Source organism: Fukomys damarensis, unplaced genomic scaffold, assembly GCF_012274545.1.
Source record: "Fukomys damarensis isolate Sample0158 unplaced genomic scaffold, DMR_v1.0_HiC HiC_scaffold_25, whole genome shotgun sequence".
NCBI classification, from domain to species: Eukaryota; Metazoa; Chordata; class Mammalia; order Rodentia; family Bathyergidae; genus Fukomys; species Fukomys damarensis.
The window spans coordinates 2,976,758-3,000,609 of record NW_022900937.1 but is presented as its reverse complement, the minus strand read 5'-3'; the positions used below and the strand labels follow the sequence as shown (position 1 = coordinate 3,000,609).

Sequence of the window (23,852 nt, the reverse complement as noted above, 5' to 3'; positions counted from 1 at the left end):
AAAAAAAACCCGAAAAAAAAAAAAAAAAAAAAAAAAGATAAATGTTTGAGGAGATAAATGCTTCCCAAGAGTTAAACATTAAGCAATGTTTAATATTCTATGTTTCCTTATTTTGCATAGTTTTTATGTTCTTACATATTAACTCAAAGTAAAATTTTTAAAATAAGTTCAACTCTAAAAATAAAGTTGAAGTTTATAGTGCTCTGGAAAATATTACAAATAAAATAATATTTTACACACAGCTAGAAAAGAATTACTAAATGCAGGAAGTTGGTATAATGGATATTTCAGGAGGCTGGTAGAAAACAGTGAAAATACTAACAAATTGTCTGGGAACATTATATCATGCGTCTTTTTATATACTACACAGATGTTTAACTTTATGAAATTTTGAGTACATGTTAAGACAGGAAAAACCACTAATTATACATTACCACAAATAACTGAGACCCAGCGTTACTGGTTGCTGAACTCTGCCTGTGTTTAAAATACAAAATTAGTTTTTACACAGAAGGTACATGTGTACACAATGCCCTCTTTATGAAGCCAATGTTTTACCCAAGCTCTTCTCCGCCATTCTACAAGGGCAGCCTGAGGCTTCTGAGAGAACAGCTGAGGAGCAGAGCCTGGGGGAGCAGATGCCCACTGGTCAGGAAGATGCCTGCCCCCGTGAAGAAGGCGGGCGCAGAGCACAGTGGGAGGCCGGCCCTGGCCCCATTGTGCACTGTGTAGGACCTCCAGGGAGAAAGCCATGTCCCCTTGCCCTGAAAAGCGGCCCCCCACGAGCCTGCTCATGGACCATTACACTGCCTTTCAACCCGACACTAACCAGGCTTTGAACTGACAGCTGTCTGTCATGAAGAGCTCGTCTTAAACCACTTCTCCCCAGAGCATTTCCTCGGGGGTGACCGACCATGTCCTAACAGAAAGGTCACTGTGTCCAGCCACAAAGCGAGGCAGAGCTGCGAGTGACCCTCTGTAACATCGTGCCACCCAGGCAGCGAACAGGGGATGCGGTCAACTGCAGAAGGCACAGAGGTGCCTGAGGGGACTGGAAGGAGGACAGAGCAGATGAGCCTCCTTGCTGGGAAACAAGCGCTAACGCCACAGGCACAGACCGAGCTGTACCGATCCGGTGTCCCACTCTCTCTCTCTCTGCGGTAAACATGGAAGTGACCATTTCTATCCAACCCCACCCCAGGCGAGGTTAAAGCTAGAGCACAGTGTTGGGCCTCTCTCTGCAATGTTTATTTAGGAGCACTTGGTATGGAGCAGGAGAGAATGTTACCTTCAGGAGATCAGCCTGGTCTCCCAGTGGATAGAGAAGGGCAGGGAAGGGGAGGCTCCAGACTTTAGGGGTTGTTAGTCACAGAGTATCTTTGGGGAGGAGTTAGTGTCATCCAGCAGAAACTGGCCTGTATAATCACTGAGCGCTCCCGAGCCTACTGCATCAAAACAAAGCCACATTCAAGCAACCTCCACAAAGGAGAAACTCTCTTGTTGTCAATAAAGATTTGTTATCTATTAACCTCCACCTCCGACTCCACTCCTTCCCTATGACAGAAACAGCCCCTATACGTGGGAAGACGACCACCACCCCTCTCTCTTTTCTTTTCGAGCCAAATGTTTCCATTTTCTTCTGCTGTTATTCCTACAAGATCCACTTTAGATGCTTTTCATCCTCAATGCCATCCTCTGGAACTGTTTCTGCCAGTATTTCCTTTAATACTAAACCAAGCACCACGTGCATGATTCATACTTTGCATCACACAGAAACCGCCACCCTCGTATTGAAGAACCGTGCCATTATTAATGTAACACTGACTGTTGCAGTAGCCTCCTCTTTGGCATCCCTGCATCCCCGCTCCCGAAAGGGGTGAATGAAAGCTTCAGTGGCCTGAGGTCCTCTGTACTTAGTGACCAGTGTAGGCAGCAGCCAGACAGGAGCCCAGTGCACAGTGCACTTCCCACACGTTCATACTACTGACCCGCGGCTTTTCCTCAGAGCCCACAACTACAAGAAGTTGCTAAAAGTAACCAATCTTGCTGGTAGACAAGAGGCAGAGTGGGGGGTGAGGGAAGCCAGAGTGGGGAGCAATCTTAACCAAGTTCTTCAGTTTTGAAAGACAAAAAGGTTTTAGACGTTCCCTTGTGGCATAACCTAGCAACCAGTTTGGAGCTGTCCTACCTGTAAGTACCAGAACAGTGTGCAGAGAGAACCGGCATCTTCATACAGCTCAAGCAACACATAAGAGTCGTTGCTGAAAATATGAGCATAGAGCTCATGGGAAAACTTCACTCAGGAGTAAACACCTTGGAGATCTTTCAGAGAGCTCAGACTGCACAGCATTTCCATGTGCCTGCTTCTGATTACACAGTCCTGTAGTTGAGTTTCTGGCCCAATTAATATGTTTTATTATTATCGTTACGCCATGGCTTACATGTGAATATTATGTCTCATTTTTCAAACTGTAATATGTGTTATTTTAATGAGCTTGAGCTGAATCAACACACCAGTTCAGGCCACCTCCCTGCAGCACGGCAAGGGAACTTGATCTGTATCATTTCCTACCCAGGAAAATCTACCAGTCAGACAGCATGACCTATGCAGCTTTGCAAATACACTATGATTATATCCTGTCTAGCAGTCATATTTCCTATATGCTGAAATGGTATATTCAAATCAGAAGTTCTTGGCAGTCTCATCAAAGAAAAAGGCTGGATGCCTTAAGCTATTAATTTTTATTGAATTGAGTCCTATAATTCCTTGGGAAATGTTTTATATGTTTTTCCTATGGAAGTTCTATTTGTAGATCTGAAGAGCACTTTACCAGCTCCTACAGTATTCTGAAGAATTAGATTTACTGGTGTATGAGAAGTAGATTTCTTTTGAAAATTTACAATATGCTACATTGAGTACCGAGTCTGGTGAACTGGGAGACATTGCTCCCCATTAATGATGTAGAGAGAGTAAGGGCACTGTCCCCACAGAACACCTTCTAGTTTAATTTCTGTTTATGAAGGACTTGGAGACCTGGCTATGATATCTATTTCCCTTAAAGGACTCTCAAACAAAAATATCAGAATGTATCTTTAGTACATTCAAGTGCTATACCAAAACACCAGAAGCTGGATAGTCTATAAAATCAAAACTGGCTTCCAGGAAAGCTAAGATCGGGGTGCCTGTGGATTCGATGTCCAATAAGGGCCATCCTCTTCTAGATGGCCACCTCTCATGGGGAAGGGGTGAGGCAGCCACCCAAGGACTCTCTCATCCAGATGCTAACTCCCATCCAGGAGCGCTTCACCTCATGGTCTGGTCAGCTCACAGAGGCCCCACCTCTTCATACCACACAGCAGGGATTAGTTGTTAACAATATGAATTTTGGGAGGATGCAAACATCCACAAAGTAGCAGAAAGTAAACTCATCTCCCAACTTACTATAACTGCTTCACAACTTTATTCTAATTTCTGCCTAATTATCTACCTTACTGCATTAGCTTTCTCATCAGTGAGACACAAAACCCAACACCCACAACTTAGGGAGGAGAGGTTTGACTCCGTTTCAAGGAATTCTGTCCATGGCAGGTTCCAGGTGGGAACATCATGGCCGAAGGGCACGGGGAGCAAAGTGCTTAGTTCATGGCAGCCGGGAAGAAGAGCAGGGGAAAGAGCCTGAGACCCTGACAGGAAGGTGCTGGGTACCACGTGTAGCACCCAAAGGCACAACTCCATAACCCACTGAGACACACCCAGAAATACGCTGCATTAATGCCCTGGGCATTTCTTAAGCCAATAAAGTTGACACAATTAACAGTCACGGTGTGATTTTTAGTCAAGGACCAAGAAATGCAACAGATTTCATGCTCAGACAGAAAGGAACGTGAAAATCTTTTAAAATATGCCTATTTCAAAATTAGAAGAAATCGAGTTTTTGAAAAGTACAATTTATAAAAGCAAATAACAATCTTAAAAGATCAATATGCACACACATACCCATGGCGGCTCTTACCACGTGCATAGTTATTTTCTGTGGGGAGCTGTGTCCACCAAAACCATGTAAACGTCGGCTCTCTAATGTGCCTCTCCACCTCCTCCTGCTCCACACCCTGGAGATCTACTTTCTTACATTTATTTTCTGTGGACCAAACTAGATCTAAAACTCCAAGCATTACGGGTAGAAACATAAAGAGGCCATGCTCACAAAGGCATCCTAACTTCTGATGCTCAGTCCTAACCGGCTCAAGACAACCCTTAGACCTTAGTGAAGCTCCCTTCTGGGTGTGGTGTGTCTGGGGGTCATGGGGACCTCGGTCCCTGGTCCCTTCCCTTTCTGGGCTTTTCCTCCACTCAGCTTCCTGGATGCCATAAGCTGAGCATCTTTCCTCCACCACTTGGGCCAGGTGGCCATGGACTGAAGCCATGAAACAAGATACACTATTTCTCCTTTCAGCTGTTTCCATCAGGTATTTTCCCCAGCAACACAGAGCTGTTTAATTCATAAACTGATGATTCTATGGACACTGAAGAACAGAACAAGCTCTATGACCTTTTCCTCACTGCCTGGGAGGAAAGCAGGTTCCTGGAGTCATTTCCCACATCACTCTGCACCCCCAGAGTAGGTCAGCAACAAGAACAAAAATAAAAATATGCAATTCCACAAAACCAGACAAGGAAAATGAATACGTGAGCAAATGTTAAGTATTAAAATTCTTTTAATCACCAGTGTGCATTATTATATGTGCAAAGATGGTATTAAAATCCCAACAGCCCAATGTCCACCAGTTGAGAGTATTTTCTAATTTACACATCCATGCAATTGAATTCTATTTAACTACTAAAGCAACAAAGGATGAGACAGTATCATCTGTAAAATGTAGTTGGCAAAAAATATTTACTCTGAATCTGTGATTACAAAAGCAGAAGAAACAAAGACACAAGTGAAATAACAATGTACAACATAAATTGACAACACAGAATATTCTAGACCCTGCCCTATCTTTCAGCATCCTAAGGATAATTAGGTTGGAACCTATTAGAATGGATTCATCAGGAATTGGAGTGTTTTTAAAATGACAGGGTAACCAGATCATCCCTTCTAGAAGGCACTTAGATAGGAGCTGGTTGTAACCCATGGGTACTACTATTAATCTACTCAAATGCATATTTTGCATGCAACAGCATTCAAGAACAATAGAAAACCAATCACGATGGTGCACACCTGTAATCCCAGCTACTCAGGAGGCTGAGGCAGAAGGATCACAAATTCAAGGCCATCCCAGGCAATTTAGCAAGACTGCATATCAAATAAAAAATAAAAAAGGACTGGAGATGTAGCTCAGTGGTAGAGCAGCACTGGGTTCAATAGCCAGTGCTATAAAAAAGAAAAAAGAAAGGAAAAGGAAAAAAATTAACTTCTTGAATGTGTATTGAATAGTTACTAATCTTATGATTTCCAAATAACTAGTTTAAACCCAGGTAGTAAGGAACAATGCAAAGCGAAGACCTACAGAGGATACTTTAAGACTATATTCCTATTTTACAGGAATATAAGCACTGTTGCTAGTCACATACCTAATCTTTCTCCCTTTAAAATGTGCTATAGTTAAGGTAACAATAAATTTCAACATTCCAACGTGCAGGCATCAGAAAACCTACCTAATGGGGAAATTGATGGCTTACACAGTGAAATCATATTTTTCTTTCAAGTTTGTCTTTAAAGCTAGATCACCTCTCAATAAAATCATTTTTACTACAAATGCTCGAGTTCATTCTGACCAATTCTTCAACTACTCCAAAAACTACCAGAGAACATGCATGGATTCTGGCTGGGTTTTTAATCCAGCTCCACAGAGAGCAGAAATTAAAGACACTAGAGTCCCTAAAAAGCCTTTAGGACAAGCTTCGAGAATGATTATTGTAATTAAAAGAGACTTTTACTTAGAAGACTATAAATTTTTGGCTCTGCAGCACAAAAATTAAACCAGAAGAGAAAAAAAGCCTAAATGTTCTTGTGCGTAAATGAGAAAAAAATATTTAGAAAAGCAACATTTCAACTATACCCACCATAACATTACTGATCGGAGATGAAAGGTGGGGGGAAAGAACCCATTTTTGGAAGAAATTCTGAGATGACTTTGTATACTACTTATAGACTCAAGTACTGTGAAAATAACAACTATTTTTTGCTAACTTTTTCTACCATGGGTACATCACCCCTTCCGATTTCACTCTAAAGGCAATGAAGATGCAGTGGAATGGGTTTTTATTCACCAAGTGCACTTTAGCTGCACACATGGGCTGCACACGTGTTCATAAGCTTGAAACGAGCACTTTCACTTACATGTAATTTAAGCAATGCACGCAGATTATGTGTCAACTTATTCACTTCAAAGTAACTAACATGAAAATAATCTAAATGAAGTCATTATAGTAAATTCACATGAATATCACGTGTGTATTTGTATGTGGCACACATGCCACAGCAGGCTGTTTGTATCGTTGAAAGCTCTAAAACTTTTGCCATCACTGTTCTATAGTTTTACAATGCGTACACATTTCCTTTAAAATAATTTTCTATCTTTATACTATCTTTTGAAGAAGACACTAAGTTTGCTGCCTTAGGTATATCTTTGCCTAGGTATAACTCTGAAGTCTTGAGAGCTTTACATCATATGTTACTAAGTTATTTGATTTGGACATCACCTCAACATATTGTACCTAATTGTTCTGGATACTATTTAAATTCTGTTTCTGTTGTTCTATTTATGGTTGTTTTGGGTCACATCTAGATATTCCCCCAAAGCCTCAGATACCCATGATCCTCATACTGGACCACGGGTGTGTGACACTGGATCTAGGGTATATACTGGATCAGTCCACTGATTGGTTCTGGGGGTTGGTGATGGACTTACTGAAGAGGGAAGACCCACCCTGGGTATGGGAGGTACCAACCAACAGGTTTGCAGCCTGGATGGAATAGGAAGGGAAACAAGGAAGTTTGGCTCCTTCCTGCCTACCCTGCCATGGACTGTTTTCTCCTCTGCCAGGCCACCCTGCCTTGGATCCAGCCAGCCATGAACTGGAACTTCTAAAAACTGTGAGCCAAAATAAACTCCTGTTTCTTCAATTTGTAGGCATCTGGTTTTTTGTTCCACTAATGAAAAAGTAACTACTAAGGCAATGGTGGGTCCTTGATAAAACAAAAGATAATCACATTTTTAGAGAAAGAAAAATATAATTAATCCACATAAGATTAACATACTCCAAAATGTGTCACAAAGAAAAACAAATGGCATATCTGGAAAATGGATAAACAAAAGAAATTTATATAAATTATATCACCCTATTTTCTCCAAAAATGAAAAACATTTCTGTGTAGTTGAGTCAGGTAACTATCAGAGCTGAGCTAGGTGCTAAACTAAACCAGAAGAGGCTAATGTTCCGCCTTTAGGCCAGACTAAATGACGATCAAGGGCTTGTTTGGCAAAATGCTTTGAAAAGTTACCTGGATGCGTTTAGGTGGGGCTTATTGTCCCCGTCTAGCAGCAGGATGCCCTAGTCTAACCTCACATATCTATGTTACCTGTGAGGTGCCTGGGTTTGCCTTCTGGCTTTAAACATCAGTCCTAGCTAGAAAAACCCCAGTTATCCCAAGTTTCGTTCTTCTCCTCCAACTCCTCCTCCTTCCTGCCAACTCATCAAGCTCCCCTTTTATAAATAGGGAAAGACTCTATTAACCCCCAGATGGCTCAGCAAAAGTTCTGCAAACCTCCTAACACTTCCCTCTACTGAGCCCTCATGAAAACTGACCAGAACTACTTACTCCTAGCCATGTTATTTTATCTAAAGGGAAAAATAGTGTTCATGATCAAAAAGGCTTAGAAACATGACATATTACATTCTCAATTTTGGAAATTTGCCATACAAATCCCCAAGTCAATCTGCTTATATTTGTTTAACTCAGTGTAGATCTAATTTATTTGAAGACTGTCTTCCTCACAACATCTGTTAACATGACATAGAAGCCACATGCTGAGGAAGACAGTGGAAGCATCATAGCAACCATTAATAATCAGAGGTAAAAAGACAATTCCAAGGTGCTCATAAATAGATTAATGGCAATTAAAAGGGAATGACTGTAAGACAGCCACTGGGTTCCATCTTCAACTCTCATGCTCAGGAACTTAATTAAAGAATTAGAAAACAGTCTTGATCAGTTTTCATTATATTTTCCAATCATATGAAGCCAAGAAAAATTGGAAAAATAAGACAATTGTGATTCCAGTAAATCCTGACAAAGGTGAATTTGAGTTTTATACAAAAAAATGAGAATCTAGTGGAAAATTACATAAAATCTTGAGCCCTCCCCTCCCCCAAGAAAATACTGTACAGGAAGGAATACAGAAGACAGGACCTAGCAGCACTGATGAAGCAATTGCGAATTTTCATCAAAGCTAAATTCAACATCATTTGATAGAATGCTGAGACCAGCAAGAACATTACTGTCATTCTAGGCTGCACAAGTCAGTGGTACAGCCCAAGTCAGAGGTGCAGCACAAATAATGAAGTTTGCTCCTCTCACCTTCCCTCATCTGGAGCTGCAGATTAATATTTACCCTCTGAGAAAGGAACAGACTAACTGGCAGCTTCGAACAAACTAGGGGCATCTATTCTAAAAGCAAAATCGGGGAGAATATTGGGCGATTTCAAATATTTGGAGACTTGTTAGATAAAGTAGATTCAATTTGCTTCCAAGGACATAGAATGGAGATGTTCGCAACCATTGTGTCCAAAGATTCAAAGGCACATTTCTCAAGATCAGCATCAGTCGGCCTGTTCGCTTGTCACCAAGGAAATGCAAAGAGCAGATGCAACGGAAGACTAGATAACCTCAGGTCACCCTCCCAGTTCGGAGACCCTAAAATACCAATGGGAGCCGGGCCTGGTGATGCCCGCCCGCACCCCTAGCTACTCTGAAGGAGGGGACTGCTGGAGCCTATGAGTTCAAGACCAGTCTAGGCAGCAGAGCGAGACCCCTTCTCAGAAATAAGTGAATAAAATGGGGGCAGAAGACATCGGCTTGGGAACCACTTCCAAGAACTACTGAGCACATGGCCGCCACAGGGAAACAGGAGGCTGTGTGATTGGTGGCTGCAGTCTGGACGCCGACTTGGGAGAGCCAACTGTTCACTTCTTGGAGGTTTGCAGGCCCGGTCCAACACCCCATGGTTCAAACTTAAACATTAATGTATCATGAAGCAAATTATATTTTTAAAAATTGTAGCGACACTGAAACATCGGACCCCAGGGAGATACTTGCACCTTAAAAACCTGTAACTTCTTTTTAGAGTGGTTGGTGAACAGCCATGATCAGGACACCACACCGGTCACATCTACGGTTACAAAATGTTGACTAAACTCCCACATGTGCACCCTAGGCTGTATGGAGCTGAAGGAAGAGTCGGGATCTCCCCTGGGAAGCAGGGAAATCAGGCACAGAGAGATCTGAACCTTCCTGAGGGATCTGCATTGTCACTGAACTGTGGTCGGTCTACACAACGGGAGGCTCTGCAGCCTTTAAAGGAAGCCATGTGAGTCAGCCCACGTTAGGACGTTACCCAGCGGGTACCACAGGCAGTTGGCTCTGGGGAAGAGAGATGGGGAAGTGGGTGCCATCCTGAAGTCAAAGGTTTGCATTTGCCACACGCACGGATTATTTAATAACGCCAACAACGCGGTCACCAAACACAAAGCAGCTGCTCTTGAGCCGAAGCTTGATTATGAGGCAACAGTGCGGCCGCAGGTGGAGAGCAGAGGACAGCAGCTGGCACAGCAGAGAGAGAGAGAGAATGCACCAGCCCAGGAGGGCGCCCGCGGAGGGTGACCCAGATCCCGCCTGCCCGGACACCTCAATCTCTCTTCTCCCAGAACTAGCAGCAGGTGATACCCTGCCTCCCTTGTTTGCGGGTTCCCTTCAAAGTACGCATCTCACCTGGGGGTGACTTTGCTTCCACGGGAACACTTGGCAATGGCTACACACTTGTGCTTGTGCAAACTGGGGAGTGCCAGGAGTGCAACTAGCACCTGGTAGGCAGAGGCCAGGGATGCCGGGAAACTCCTACAATGCCAGGACAGCCACACAACACAGAATTCACGGGACGAGGTACCGGTAGTGGCAAGGAGGAGACGCCCTACAGCGCCACCTCACGGCCACCTCACAGCGTCTCTGTTCCTCCAGCCAAGACCCAGACTCTGCCTTCACCGGAAACACGGCCACAGACTCGCACCCAGGTCACCAGGGCCAGCGAGGACCCTTAGGAGCAACTCCCAGGAAGGTTTGGAGGAAGGTGTTAGAATGCAACACCTCCCTAGCAACGGCCGTGATCACTTATCCTCAGGAAAACCATCTAACTGGTGTTGCCAGCATTCTGCAAAATATCATAATCCTCAGTACAGAACTTAATATTCTAAGAAAAAAACCAAAAACCCTTAATTACCAACTTTTCTGCACAACACGTCTCTATTTTAGAAGTTGTGATTAGTAACCTGGAATTAGGAGTTCAAACGCCCATTCACACTGCAGTTTTAAATCCATTAAGATCGGCATAGACTACATTTTTGTAACTTCTGATTCCTTGGAGCCTTCAGTCTGCTTATCCAACACCATTAGTCCTTCCTGGAGCTTAGAGCCTATTTGTTTCTCTAAACGGTAAGGCATCAGGGGCTGACCCTTCGGAAGGCACCATAAGTATCTTGTTAATTGAACAGATTTTTTAATGACTCCTATACACAGGACCTCTCCATCTTCGCCAGACCTGACTGAAGTTAGGGGAAAGCCAGTTGCCACCCATACTGTAATTTTTAAATACTGATGTTCAAAAGTGTCCCCGGATAAGAGGAGAGAGGAGACTACTGGCACACAGCTGCTTCTGAAGGAAGGCAAGCATTTTCCCTGAGAGCCACCGACCACCACACAGTGTGCACACCCTTGCCCGCCTCCCACAGCCCCTGCTCTGACTTCATTCCTGGAATTTCCAGGCTGCGGTTATCCAACTGCAGCCCGGCTTCTGCCAAAATCCAACAGGCTCAGCCACAAGGTGCCCAGCTCCGGCTGCAGGAGAGGAGCAGGCACAGCACCACCCAAGGCAGCAGTAGAGGCCAGAGACCCAAGGAGGCAGCGACCACAGGCCAAGAGTGAGCCAACAAGTCTAGGGAGGCGCGGGCCCCAGACAGAGCTGCCGGAAGCAGCAACACGTGGGTGAATAGGACTGGAACAAGAGGGCAGCATCCAAGGTAAATCCAAACCAGGAGATAAGGTGCCGAAGTCCAGGACGGGCTAGCCGAGGGACAGCACAAATCCCCCCCAGACGCAGCCTGCCGAGGAACTGCTGCAACACAAGGAAAGGCCCCGGGCTTCCCTCCGTCAGCCTGCACCAGGAACAATGAAGGACCCATGCCCTTCCTAGAGGAAGACACTGGATATAGTTGTAGATTATGAAACAAGTATCCTTTCTGAGCCAATATTTTAAATATAGTAACAGAGTTGGTATAACACATTGTGTTCCTTCTGTGGCTAAATTTACACAGTGAGAAATATAAGACGGGAGTATGGAATTGATTTAGTCACAAACATTCCTTTTTCCAAATCACAATGTAGTCCCTGGCAAAGTCTGTTAACATTAGATGTCTTTAACCCCTGTCTTCTTGCTATTCTAGTTTTTTTATATTAGACATTTACAAAGACCACTACTATTAATCAGGGCAAAAACAGAAGAATGGATTATGTAATTGCCTGGGCATAATTCCCCAAAAAGAGGCAAGAGCAGGAACTCTGTCTCACATTAGCAAAACCACGCAGTGGTACCTAGACACAGGAAGCAGAGTCTTCCAAAGTGTCTCCTACTAGAAGCAAACTGTCAGGCCACTCATGCAGACTGTGCCAGTGATAGACAGCGGTCAACGCTACCCCTACCAGCCTCCTATACAGAATCTCAACGCCCAAGCTGGGAGGAGCTCTCCTTCAATAATGAATCGGGGGGTTGGGAATGTAGCTCAGTGGTTCCACCGCCTGCCTCACAAGCACAAGGACCCGAGTTCGATACCCGGTACCAAAAAAAAACGAATGGTGTGGGTGCGTGCACGTGTACTGGAGACTGAGCCCAGGGCTCTGTGTGCGAGAGGCAAGCTCTCTACCACTAAGTTAACTTCCCAGCCCTTAAATCACTAACAATGATAAAAAAAGTAAACACCATATAACCCACAGGACATGAATATGGAAGGAGACAGAATAATCATTGCCACCATGATTTTTTGAGCCTAACAAGCTCTTCCTGCATTTTAGTAATATAAAAAAATCATGCTCCAGTGGCAAACTATTGCCCATGTGACACCCTTCCTAAATTACCTGATGTCTCTTCAAAAGCTATTTTATAACTATATAAATTGTAGAAAACAGTAAAACAAAAACAGCTCTCATCTATACACATGGATTTCTTTCTGCCTTCTCTCCCCCACTGTAAAAAAACCCAGTTTGTTCTCCACTTGTGCATAAATTTCAATATTCCTGGGCCACAAATGTGACTTTAAATTCTCCTGTGAACATGTTATAACCCCTTAATAGTGTCTTAAATTTAAACAAAACCTTTAACACATGTTTTACACCTGCATGGAAGCCATTTTACCTTTTCAAAAAGTATCTTTTAATAGGAATTTTTTGGGGAAAAAAAGAGTACTTTTTAAACTCCGGGGCCGCACGCTGCTCTTTGCTGCTGACATTTCCTTGGCTCTCCGCGGGCCTGGGACCCAAGGCTGATAGGGGGGGAGGTGGGGCCGGATGCCCACGGTGGGGCCTTCCTCAGGAGGGCAGAGCCGAGCAGAGTTCATGCTCTCGCTGGACAAGCGGAGGCCGAGATGCCCGCGGGGCCAGCAGGGCCGGGCCAGACCCTTTCCTCGGCTTCGCACCCCCGGCACCTGTCCCCACCCTGCCGGCAGCAGACCTCACTGGCCACGGCCTGCCCCGTGCCCCATGCCAACAACACGTGGTGCCACTTCTCCAGCCGCGCAGATGTCTGCTGTTTATTCTCCGTTTTCAGGAATGCGACAACTTATTAATCTCATCACGTGCCATAAATGTGAAAACAGCGTGAATGCTTAAAACGCCAGCCACACATGATTATAATTAAACCAAAGTGGAGACTTGTAATAAATTGAAAATGATGAGAAAATGACATCTGATACACATAGGGGATATGTGTGATTGATTATAAAGTTCTCCTGTCTGGAGCTTTTCTTGAGAATTGAAGACAGGATTAAGGGTTTTCTGCTCAAAAAGCTGAAAGCTTAAAAGAGTAAAGCACATCTGAGTCTCGTGAGCATGGACTCACACACACACACAAAACAAAATATACCTCAGACCTCTCAATCCCAAGACACCTTTTTCTGTAAAAAAATAAAAGAAAAAACAAGCAAAATCTTTTAACCCAAAAAATATCAACATAAATTTTACCACCAACGTACAGTGTTCAGAGCTTGGTTGTAGGACCACGCCGATACTCAGGGAAGAATCCTGAGAGAAGTAGCTGAAATCTAGAGCATTAAAGAACTTTGCCAGGAGGAAACCGTACACAAGAACATGAAAGCCCTGGTTTCTTGATGGATGTAATTTCTCAGTGCTACAGTTTTTAAAAACTTCCAGATGCACAGCACTGTACAGAAGGGCTGAGTCCAATGCTCAGACTCTGGGGAGCCTCGGTTCCTGCAGAACTGGGAGGTAAGTTTAAGAGGACACAGTATGTTTGGAGAAATCACTTTTTTTATAACTTATAATGGCTTTGTTTGACATACATGACTTTTCCAGCCTTTCTTATTCAGTCAACTTTCCCACCTTTTGCTATTTTACTGATAACTGGCTTCTCAGAGAAAGGCAGAGCCATTTTCTCTTAGATTTCCATGAAGTCCACACTTTGAGACTGTGTATTAAATAGAAAATAAATTGTTCACCAAAGTTCAGAAACGTGTAAGTGGCCAGGCAGTTCTGCTCTGTGTCCTACGAGGCGCCTCACTGGGCCAAACAAGTGTCCACAGTGGATCCTCAGGCAGCAGCGAGCCCTGCTGACAACAGGGGCATTTGCTTCAGTGGGAGGCAGAGCCTTTCGATTTTCCCTCGCCAGTACTTGTTACACTACAGTTGTACGCAGCTTCGCCCTTTCTCTGTGAAATGTGCTATGTCATCCACTCACTATTGGCTGAAATGTTATTAATTTCCAGAGATGTTTCCCATTGCTTAAACAGATGCACAATTCCTATATTCTCACCAGGAAAAACCACTGCATCTGTACCAAACGTGGATGCTTTTCCTTGTTGTTATCCTCTAAACAGCACAGTGTCCCAACCACTTACACAAGTACCCAGGAGGATACACACAGGCTGTATGCAAATCCTAGACCACAGAATATGAAAGATCCAATGATCTTGGGGACCATGGAGATCAAGGAACACATCTTTCAGGCACAGGACAACTGTAATTTAGAGAAGAGTTATTTTTCATAAAAGCATCTTGTGAACCAAGTATTAACTATGTCAAAAAATTAGCTGTTTTAAACAGATACATTTAAAAGGCAATGTAGTGATATAACTTAATGTTACAGCTCCATAATATGTGGAGTTAAGGCATAAAACATAAATTTAAGGAAAACAGAAAACTGTCATGAACAATATGATTTGAAGGCTTAAAATAACTCAGAAAAACCAATGAGGTACAATGTTGAGTTTCTAAGACACAGTAGCTCTCAGGGTGACAGTTCGTGCACCCAGTTTTCCTGGGGAACCACAATTATTACAGTTCCTCCTCTGCTGGAATTCTATAACCCATAGACACAAATCACATGAACAGTCCTTTGTAAGATTATCTACTGAAATGAATGGAATCCAGCTTCTCCCATCTCCAGTGCTGCTTCTAATACAGAAGTCTGGAGGCCAGGTCAGCCTCTAACAGAACAGCTACGTGGCACTGGGACTGGGCTTTGGGCAACTGCTCCATGTCCGAGGGAGACCAGGCTCTTCGGAGCTGCCCAGGGCCATATGGACAGGGGTGGGCAGGGAGGAGCAAGAGGACCTGGAGTCTTGGCCTCTGTCCCTCCAACCTCCAAAGTGAGTCAGGGCGGTTAACATTACGTCCAATTTCATATACTAGGGTTTCTCATAATATTGCATTTTTTTTAAAGATTCATGTGAGTTCTTTGGGGGGAAAAGTAGACTACCCCTGGCCCAACTGTTTCTAGTTAGATATACTCTGACTTTCGGTATTCCAGCATGTACAAACTAGGATGGCTACAGCACACACAATCTACTATATATTATACTATATATTATATTTTAAAACATGGTGACTGTTTCCAAGTACAAGAATGAAAATGTTGTGACCAGAGATTAGCATTCCCCAAATCTAAATTATTCATATCCAAACTAACACACACCATCTTGGCATTCCTGGCAAATTAGGCCTACAGTTACTAAACGGGCCTTAGACTTAGCGGTACCATTAAGGAGGTTATGAGGAAAAGGAAAGCCTTCGCTCCAACTACCATGTACGGACACCGAAGCTGAAGTGGAAACTGCAGGGGCAGCACCCGCAGGAGCACAGCAGTCATTCCAAACGACTCTGGACTCCAAGAAAGGTCAGATGCGAGCACCAACGCTCACCTAAATGGGGCAGCTTGGTTACATTTGGCTCGGTTTTTCCTACTATGGGAATGTCAGAGTACAGTCCATGGCTGTGAATTTATCTACTAAATAACCATGCTGTTCGACTGGTATAAAGGGAAGCTTTCAAGTTCTTAAAGCTTATAGGATTTTCTACTCTTCAAATATAGATGGAGAAACGTCTTGCTTCCTCCCCGAGTTGTTTCCACTGCAAGCAGAGGTCCAGCAACAGAAGTCAACTGGGTGTCTCCAGAGAGAACCTGGGCAGAGGAGGAAGCCCTGCCATTCAGCTCAGTTCCTCCCTCTGGTGGTCACAAAGGGGAGATGCCCGCCACCTGGAGGCATCCCCCAGGGAATCAAAGTACCTTAGAGGAGTCACTGGACACACACAGGACGCCCACGGAAAGACTCCATTCGCAGGTGATTTCCACTACATCTCACTCCGCGTTTTCCTGCTTTTGAAGTCAGTTTTTAAAATGATACTTTTGATTACAAGATTGCTGAACAAATCCCCCAAGCCAGCAGTTACTGTCCACGTCTAAGCACTCGGTAGGTGGGCATACCACAGTTATCTGTAACATAGATTGGCGGGTGGGAAGTTCACAGGACATCAGACCTCCGCCAGCTGGGGAGGGCGGGTGTCTGTGAGCCCAGCACGTCTCCTTCAGCCTAGGCCACCTGAGTTCACATCCTCAGTCCCATACCCCACTGAGCAACGCTTATAATGGGATAGGATGGAACTAAAGTACGTCCTAGGATAGGTTTACGATGGCTTCACTCAGGGTAACAGACTGATGTGATGTGGATGACTAGCGAGGCTCTCCTGGACAGGAAGTGCCCCCCCGGGACAAAGCAGTCCCGACGCTGGCTTTCTCCCCACCAACTTCCACCTAATCCTGTGGATGAGACATCCCCTCCTGGCAACCATCAGACGTTGTTTTGGTTAAGGCCATGTAGTTGGTTTGGGACATTTACAAAGCAGTCGGAAGCATGCAGGTTATGGGCTCCTACACCGTCTCTGGATGAGCCAGGACAGTGCCCAACCCCTGACCGCTAACCCCCAGGAGGGACAGAGTCTCTGAGGTAGAGAAATGAAGCAGTCCAAGAATCACCTTCTTAATGACTCACAGACAAGAGAAAACGAGAATGCTGCTCCGACGGGCTGTTTGTCCTTGGTCCTCTGGACAGCAGGGCATTTTGCGGCTGTCACTACTGGACAACTAAAGGTGCTACAGCCAAACTGGTGCATTCACTGGGACTGGAGCAACCTCACACGCATGCACTGTGGCAGTCCTAGGCCACACGGTATTGCTCGGCCTTCCAAGAAGGGAACGTCTGCTGTTCTCAGCTAAGTAATACTTATAGCACTTTCATTTGCTTTCTTTCTACAAGCTGCTTCAGACTACACCTTACACAACTGAGCATCACCACCCCCTATGGTACACACTTTCCATTCATTGTGTGGCTGTGTAGGAAAAAACTGCGCAAGTAAAAATCCACATTCATAGGAAAAACAAGTTTTACATGATAAATTTCTGTTAGCAAAATAACTTAAAGGCTATTTTTCATTGAACACAGGGCCAGCTCATTAGAGACAGGGTCTTGCTAAGTTGACCAGGCCAGGCTCAGTAAAGCCTGTTCTTAAACCACAGGAAAAGCTGCACAAACTCGACCATGATTAACATTTATCTCCACCTGTAATGGACAGAAAATGCCTTTAAATCTCCTGAAGCTACACTGCTCACATTATGAAAAACAAACGCTTCCTTGCTCACTTTCAAGTACATGGAGGGTACACAGGGACCTCAGAAAATACAGTGGACCCTCGAGTTACGACCGGCCTGACATACACACAACCTGTGTTAAATGGATTAGTGGAAAGTTCACCAGCCTCTCGTCTGTAGCGTGTACCCAGGTGAATATTCAGAACTCAGCTGTATTGACTTAGTTACAACCAGCCCTCGGGAACCGACCGAGTTTGTAAGTCAAGGGTCCACTGTATCTAGTGTGCCCTTTTATCTCTAGTTAAGTCTAAGGGATGAAAGATTCAAGTCTAAGAGATTGAGGCTGTTGTGCTACTTGTAATGAGCATCACTGAGCAACAGTGCCTGGGCTCTGGGTCTTGTGCTCAACACTCCAGATAGCAAATCTCTCCTCTTTTCAACCTAAACCTCACTATTTGCAGAAGTAAAACAAAAAACCATCATCCTCCAACCTACACCACCCTTTTGTGTATTAGGAGATGCCTGCTGGCTTCAGTGGGCCGTGAGTTCTGTCCTCCAGGTTCTGGGCACCTTCATCTACCGTCAGGTCTCGGAAGCCAGAAGTCAAGTGAGGCGGTGCAAATGAGCTTCCTACCCATTGCTACAGCCTTTATTTTTCATCAGAAGCCAGGTTGTCTCCTACTGTGAATTTCTAAAAAGGGGTTATACCCTGCCTTCAGAGAGAACAATTTTTAAAAACTAGTATTTACAAAACTGGAAGGGACTTTGGTCACGGGCTCCAAAGCACACTATTACATTTTCTCTTGACTGTACTTTGTCACGTCTGTGAATTCGTGTCACTGTTAAATGTCATCCTCCCTGAAATGGACACTCCATGAGGGCAGACAGCAGGCTCATTCCTTCTGGAGAAGTGACAGAGGCCTTTGGAAATCACTGTCCGTGAAGACATGAAAAGTTAGTAAAGGCCATACCTGGAAAGGATTTCTCCCAGGTTGTGTAACGTGTTAGTGACAGAGCTAAGCTTACTTTGGATCTTAGCTCCTTCCGTCTCAGAGGCCACACCCCGATGAGACAGGCACAGGAAACCCAGAGCCAGCATCGTTGTTTGCTGCCCGGCTCCACGATCACAGGAGCCCTTCCGTAATAACATCCATGCTGCACGCGTAAGTTATGTAAGACTCCAAGAACAGAAGCGTCCCACAGCCATCGCAAAGAACCAACAGTTCTCTCAGATGAAGGTCCAGTTTTAGGAAAGTCCAGTCCCCGACAGCAGCTACGTTTCCATGCCTCAGCGACTGCTCCATCAAACACTCTGCTAAACAGGGCTTTAATGATGTAGACGGGCTTTGTGTCATATTATCTCAGGGTTTCTTATGAAGCAAATACTTTAAAAACAAGCTCCTCTTCAGCTCAGAAAGAAGGAAATTTGAATTTTCCAGGGCACAAATATTATCTAAAGCTAGGTGGCGGCAATGAGCACCCAATGATAAATCTATGGCAGATACTAAGGTAATTAAAATTGCATGTCAATAAGCCTTTTTAAAAGTCAATCTGAAAATGACTCAGATAGTTAATCTACTTTTTCGTAAACTTCATGAGTAGCTATCATCAAAATATAGACTTTTCCTCCTGCTTCTTTTTCCCTTTTGCCCACACTAGGGATTGAAGCCAGGCCTCATATATGCCAGGCAAGTGCTCTCCCATGAGCTACCTCCTCACCGTTTCCTGTTCTACTGAGACAGGGTCTTGCCCAGCTGTCCAGGCTGACCTCAAACTTGCATCCCCCTGCTTCAGCTTCTCAAGTAGCTGAGATCACAGGCATGTGGTACCACACCAGGCTACCCTGCTCTTGAAAATCCTCATCCTATCTACTTCTCCCACAGCTCACCTGAAGTGTCAAAAGCGCTCCAATTTTTGAAAAAATAATTTAGGATACTGATGTAAGTATCTATAAAAGATCAGCCTTCACTGATATGGCACTAAGAGGTACTGACTAGTATGATTATCCGTGTGAATGAGCCACAGGTACATTTAAGCATAGCATTTTATTCAAAACCTGTGGTTCATAAACCGCTGGGTTCTGAGCAAGTAACACAGTATCTCCTAACCTGTTTTCCTTGGGATTGAGTGAAACAGCATACAGGAAAAAGAACAGGACTTAGTCCTCAATGTAGACTACTGGGTCAGGCCATTTACACAAATTATCTCCCCTGGGAAAAAGGTATCATTAGCCTTGGGCACTTAGGGAAGTGGACCATAAAGACATTCACTAATTTTCCTAAGTTATTTAGTAGCAGATCCAAGATCCCAATCCAGAATTATCCACTCCCAAATCTATATTCTCCATTCTCAATGGTCTTTGGTCTTTCGAATTCTTCAGAGGCGAGCATCAATCCTGACCTCTAGTACGTTAGTCACCTAGTCCCAGCTTCTCCTCCGTTAAAGGAGATTATTAGTACTGGCTTCTGGAGGTTCTCAGAAAAATTAAAGTGTGCATCTCCTACAATTACAAGCCTCTCAGTAATGTCATCCACCTTCCTCAGAGGTTCCTTCCTGTGAATATATTTCAAAAACCTACACACTTTATGACGTCCTTGTAGCTACCTGGTAACCCTCCCCGGGACTGAGATGCAGCAAAAGTAATTACAGCCAACCCAACAACCCAGCTTCACTTCTCAGCTGTCAAGTCCCTGGCTCTGTGACTGTTCCTGTCAACAGTGGTGTCAACTTCAAGGGGTGGGCATGTGTCCACAGGAACTGGGTTGAGGTCATGGACTTGTCTTGCTCTGCCCACCAGCAGATGTCTGGGTGACGACGACTCCAGTCCTGCAGACGGAGGGCAGAGCCAAACCAGGTGGAAGTACGGTATCTCCTTTCTAATCCTCCTGGCCCGCCTGCCCGCTGCCTAGGATAATACCTCACTGACCGCAGCTCAACAGCACTCACTTTCTCCAGAACGCCTCTATTTCGATGCATCTGTTACCCCCCAAGCAGAAGGCAGCGTGCCTAAACGTGGTCCGTCAGCAAGAACCTGTGCAATTCCATGTCTTGGAACACCCCCCCCACCCCACAAGGTTGCCTCCCAAGCAGCCAGGTAAAGACTGATGCACTGTGAAGCTCTGGTAGTGATGAGGAGGTAAGGCAGTTGTTACAAGAAAAAAAGCCAAGAAAAAACACTATTTATTATTAAATGACCGTGCTCAGATGAAAATAGTCCCAAATAATCACCCTCAGTAAACTAAATGGAATTGGTATATCGGTATCTCCCTGGTCACAAGTGAGGCCTCAATAGCTACCCCACATCACACACCACAAAGCAGGAGGATGTTCTCAGAAAACGGACCTCAGGGCTGTGGAGGTCACTTTTCCACTTTTTACCAAACTCATTAAGATTCCTCTTGAACACTAGTTACTTTGAATTCACATAGCAAAAATACTGTAGGGAAAAAAAACGCTAGACTCACAAAAAAGATATCAAATAGTCCCTCTTATATAAGAAATCCAGGCTGTAAATAAAAGTAAAACAAAGGAGATGTAGGAAACAAAAAAGCAGACTTTTTGGAGATGTGGAAAGGGATAAAAAATGATCAAAATATGCTATATTCGGGTACCAATCCCTCCAAAGCACTGTAACTGTTATGTCTTGCATACATTAAGAATAATTCTTCACTGCTGGACTTGTGGGGTGACCAGGGAGGTCTTGTACCATACCAACTGTCTTGGGAATTCAGACAATCCCTGATGCTGAAGAGGCTGTTTCTTATTAATTCCTGTACTAGAAGAGCCTTTCCTAAACATGCAACTTTGGAGAGCTCTCCTAACATAACCTACCAGTGTTGATGCTTTATCTTCCTGTCTTCTCGATCAAAAGTCTTCAAATAAAAATTATAATCAACAGAATATAAACAATAAGTTTTTCTGCTATACAACCTGGAGCTGATACAGCATTTAAAATTTCTAAGATGGTACTGGTTTTGCTACGTCAAAACAAACTAACACCAGGGAAAAAATCTCAGAATATAAGAAAATGAGAAACTGGACCTTCACACTCTGTGCCACTTTGAGATGGGAATTTGTTCCAAGAATGAGAGGATTCCATCATTAGGCAAACATCAAGCTTACACCAACCAAGGTGGCCACGTTGTCGAGAGGCCAGCAAAGCTCCTGGGACCACCTTGCATGTGGGTCTGTGGGGACTGGAAGACCCTTGTGCAGCCCAGGACCACACAGGTATCCAAGTACTGTATACAGTGGCCCAACACACCCTAATTTGGTTAATCAGGTCAATGGAAGATTCATCTGCCTCTTGTTAACTGTATTGTGTACCCAGGTAAACATCTAGATCTCAGCTGCATTGACTTACAACCAGCCCTGAGGAACTGATTGGGTTCCTAAGTCAACAGTCCGCTATAATTGACCATTAAAGAAAATGTAAGAGACTCACTTAGGGCATTAACAGCATTTATCTGAAAAACACCTGAAGAGTCACGAGAGTTTTATGGCCTATTTCACAGAACCCACCTTCAGGCAACACCACGCCTCAGAGATCCGTGAAGGAAGATTTGGTAATCATAGGGAGGGGTATGAGTCACTGAGCTTCTCTCTTCTCCAACCTTCTGTTATGCTATCATTAATATAGTTCCTTGAAACCAGACAGAAGAAAATGGTGAAAATATAAGAGCCTTTTCTGAGGAGTCATTGAAGACAGTTTGTAACATGAGGCTCAAGACAAAGAACTAATGTCCTTTCAGTCTTCATCTTTATGGAACAGGAGAATTTTTTTTATAGAATGGGGGGGCAAAGCGGTGAAAGTATTTTCTAACATAACCCTGCGCCAAACGATAAACAGAAACATGCACTAGCGGAGCATTACCCACCAGGGAATCTAGGGTCTAACAATTCTGCAGTCCTTTTCACTAGACATTAATTTCATATCATTGAATTCGATCTGTGAGTCTGAGCCCTTGTCTTTCTACACCGTCTCGCCCTGTTCTCCACTCTCCCTGGCAGACCCTGTACGCTGCTCACAGTCCTATCTGGGCCTCTGTGTGCCACCCTTGGACTGGGACGTGCTGATTCTATTACAGCAGGCTGGGTCTGCACTCTTTCCTCACTGCTGTTTCAGCACACTTGACAGACCCGGGACCTCTGACTTCAGGCGCGCTGCTGTGGAAGAGGCCGCGTAACAAGCTCCATTTACCTGCTGGGCAGTTACACTCGGAGGGCGCTTCTCTCGAGACTCTTATTCTAGCCATATGCTCGTAGGATTTCTGCAGGAAGAAAAGAGGTATGAAGAGCCATCAGTAGCGCTGTAGAGAAATGGGCTCCATGGGAATCCACGCTGCCAGATTCACCAGCACGGAGAGCTCTCCTGACAACATTTACATATGTGCTTGGCCATGGGTCAAAAGGCAACTGTATCCAAGCCCCAGAAAAAGGACATGACCACTGACGGGTACAAGGTTGCAGGATTTGTTTAACATCTTTCTCCACTCATCTACCTCCACCCTCTCCCTCAGCCCAGGCTAAGCAGTCAGTGCCAGCACCGGCACTAACGTGCACTTCTAGGTAAACTCAAGACTCGGCCACGACAGCCACTGTTTTACACACCACTGGCCAACAGCCTCCCTGTCGGGAGAGCGACCTCAAGCCCTCCCTGAACATAACCCACACCGCCAATGGTTCTGCATTCACAGGTACCCTGCAGTGCACCAAAAACAAAGCTACTTTTAATTTTTTTTAACTTTTAGTATGAAACGATTCAATAGGTGAAAGATGTTGGCTTTAAATCATGTACAGGATGACTTCACTCCTAAGGGTGACTCCTTTTGTATATTAATAAGACCTCTCGCTCTAATCTCTACATAAGATGCGAAGCATTTAACAGATGCTGTGTCTAAAGGAGTATCTCTGTACCACTGAGAAAGTCACAAGAGACTCCAGAAAACGAGAGAGAGGCGTCCCCTGCCGTCCCTGCCCCTCCCTTACACCTCCGCGTGTGCTCCGCAGCAGACACCGAGGCGGAGTGGAGGAAGACAGCAGGCTCGGCGGTGTTGAGGGACGTGCGTTTGCACAAACATACGTCACGCGCCTGACAGGCAGCCCACAGCCAGCCGGGTGTGCACGCCACGCGGGCTCCGGGCTGTTTCCTGCACCCCGACGCCATGCAGAACGTTACCCACGTGCAAAGCACCCCAGCCTGCACACCTGGGCCAGAAGCCGCTCCACCTTCTCCTGCACCAGGGCCTTCAGCTGATCCAGGGAGTCGGGCAGCGGACGGACGGTGGGGGCTCCCTTGGCGGACTCCAGCGCAGCGATCCTCGCCTGGAGGTCGTTGGTCCTCGCCCCGAGGTACAGACACGAGGCGACGGCGACCGCAGACAGGACAGTGGCGAGCGCGGCGCACGGGGGTGCGGCGTGGGCAC

General features: G+C 44.9%; 1 protein-coding gene across 1 annotated transcript in view; it reads right to left on the bottom strand.

Moving 5' to 3' along the window:
• Col25a1 (collagen type XXV alpha 1 chain) overlaps positions 1 to 23,852 on the bottom strand; it is a 408,120-nt gene that overhangs the window by 370,184 nt on the left and 14,084 nt on the right. Inside the window, exons 7-8 of the mRNA XM_033755992.1 lie at positions 23,635 to 23,847; positions 22,628 to 22,697 (exon numbers count right to left, since the gene is read on the bottom strand). Of these exons, the coding sequence (XP_033611883.1) occupies positions 22,628 to 22,697; positions 23,635 to 23,847 (283 nt within the window). The remainder of the gene's footprint in view (positions 1 to 22,627; positions 22,698 to 23,634; positions 23,848 to 23,852) is intronic.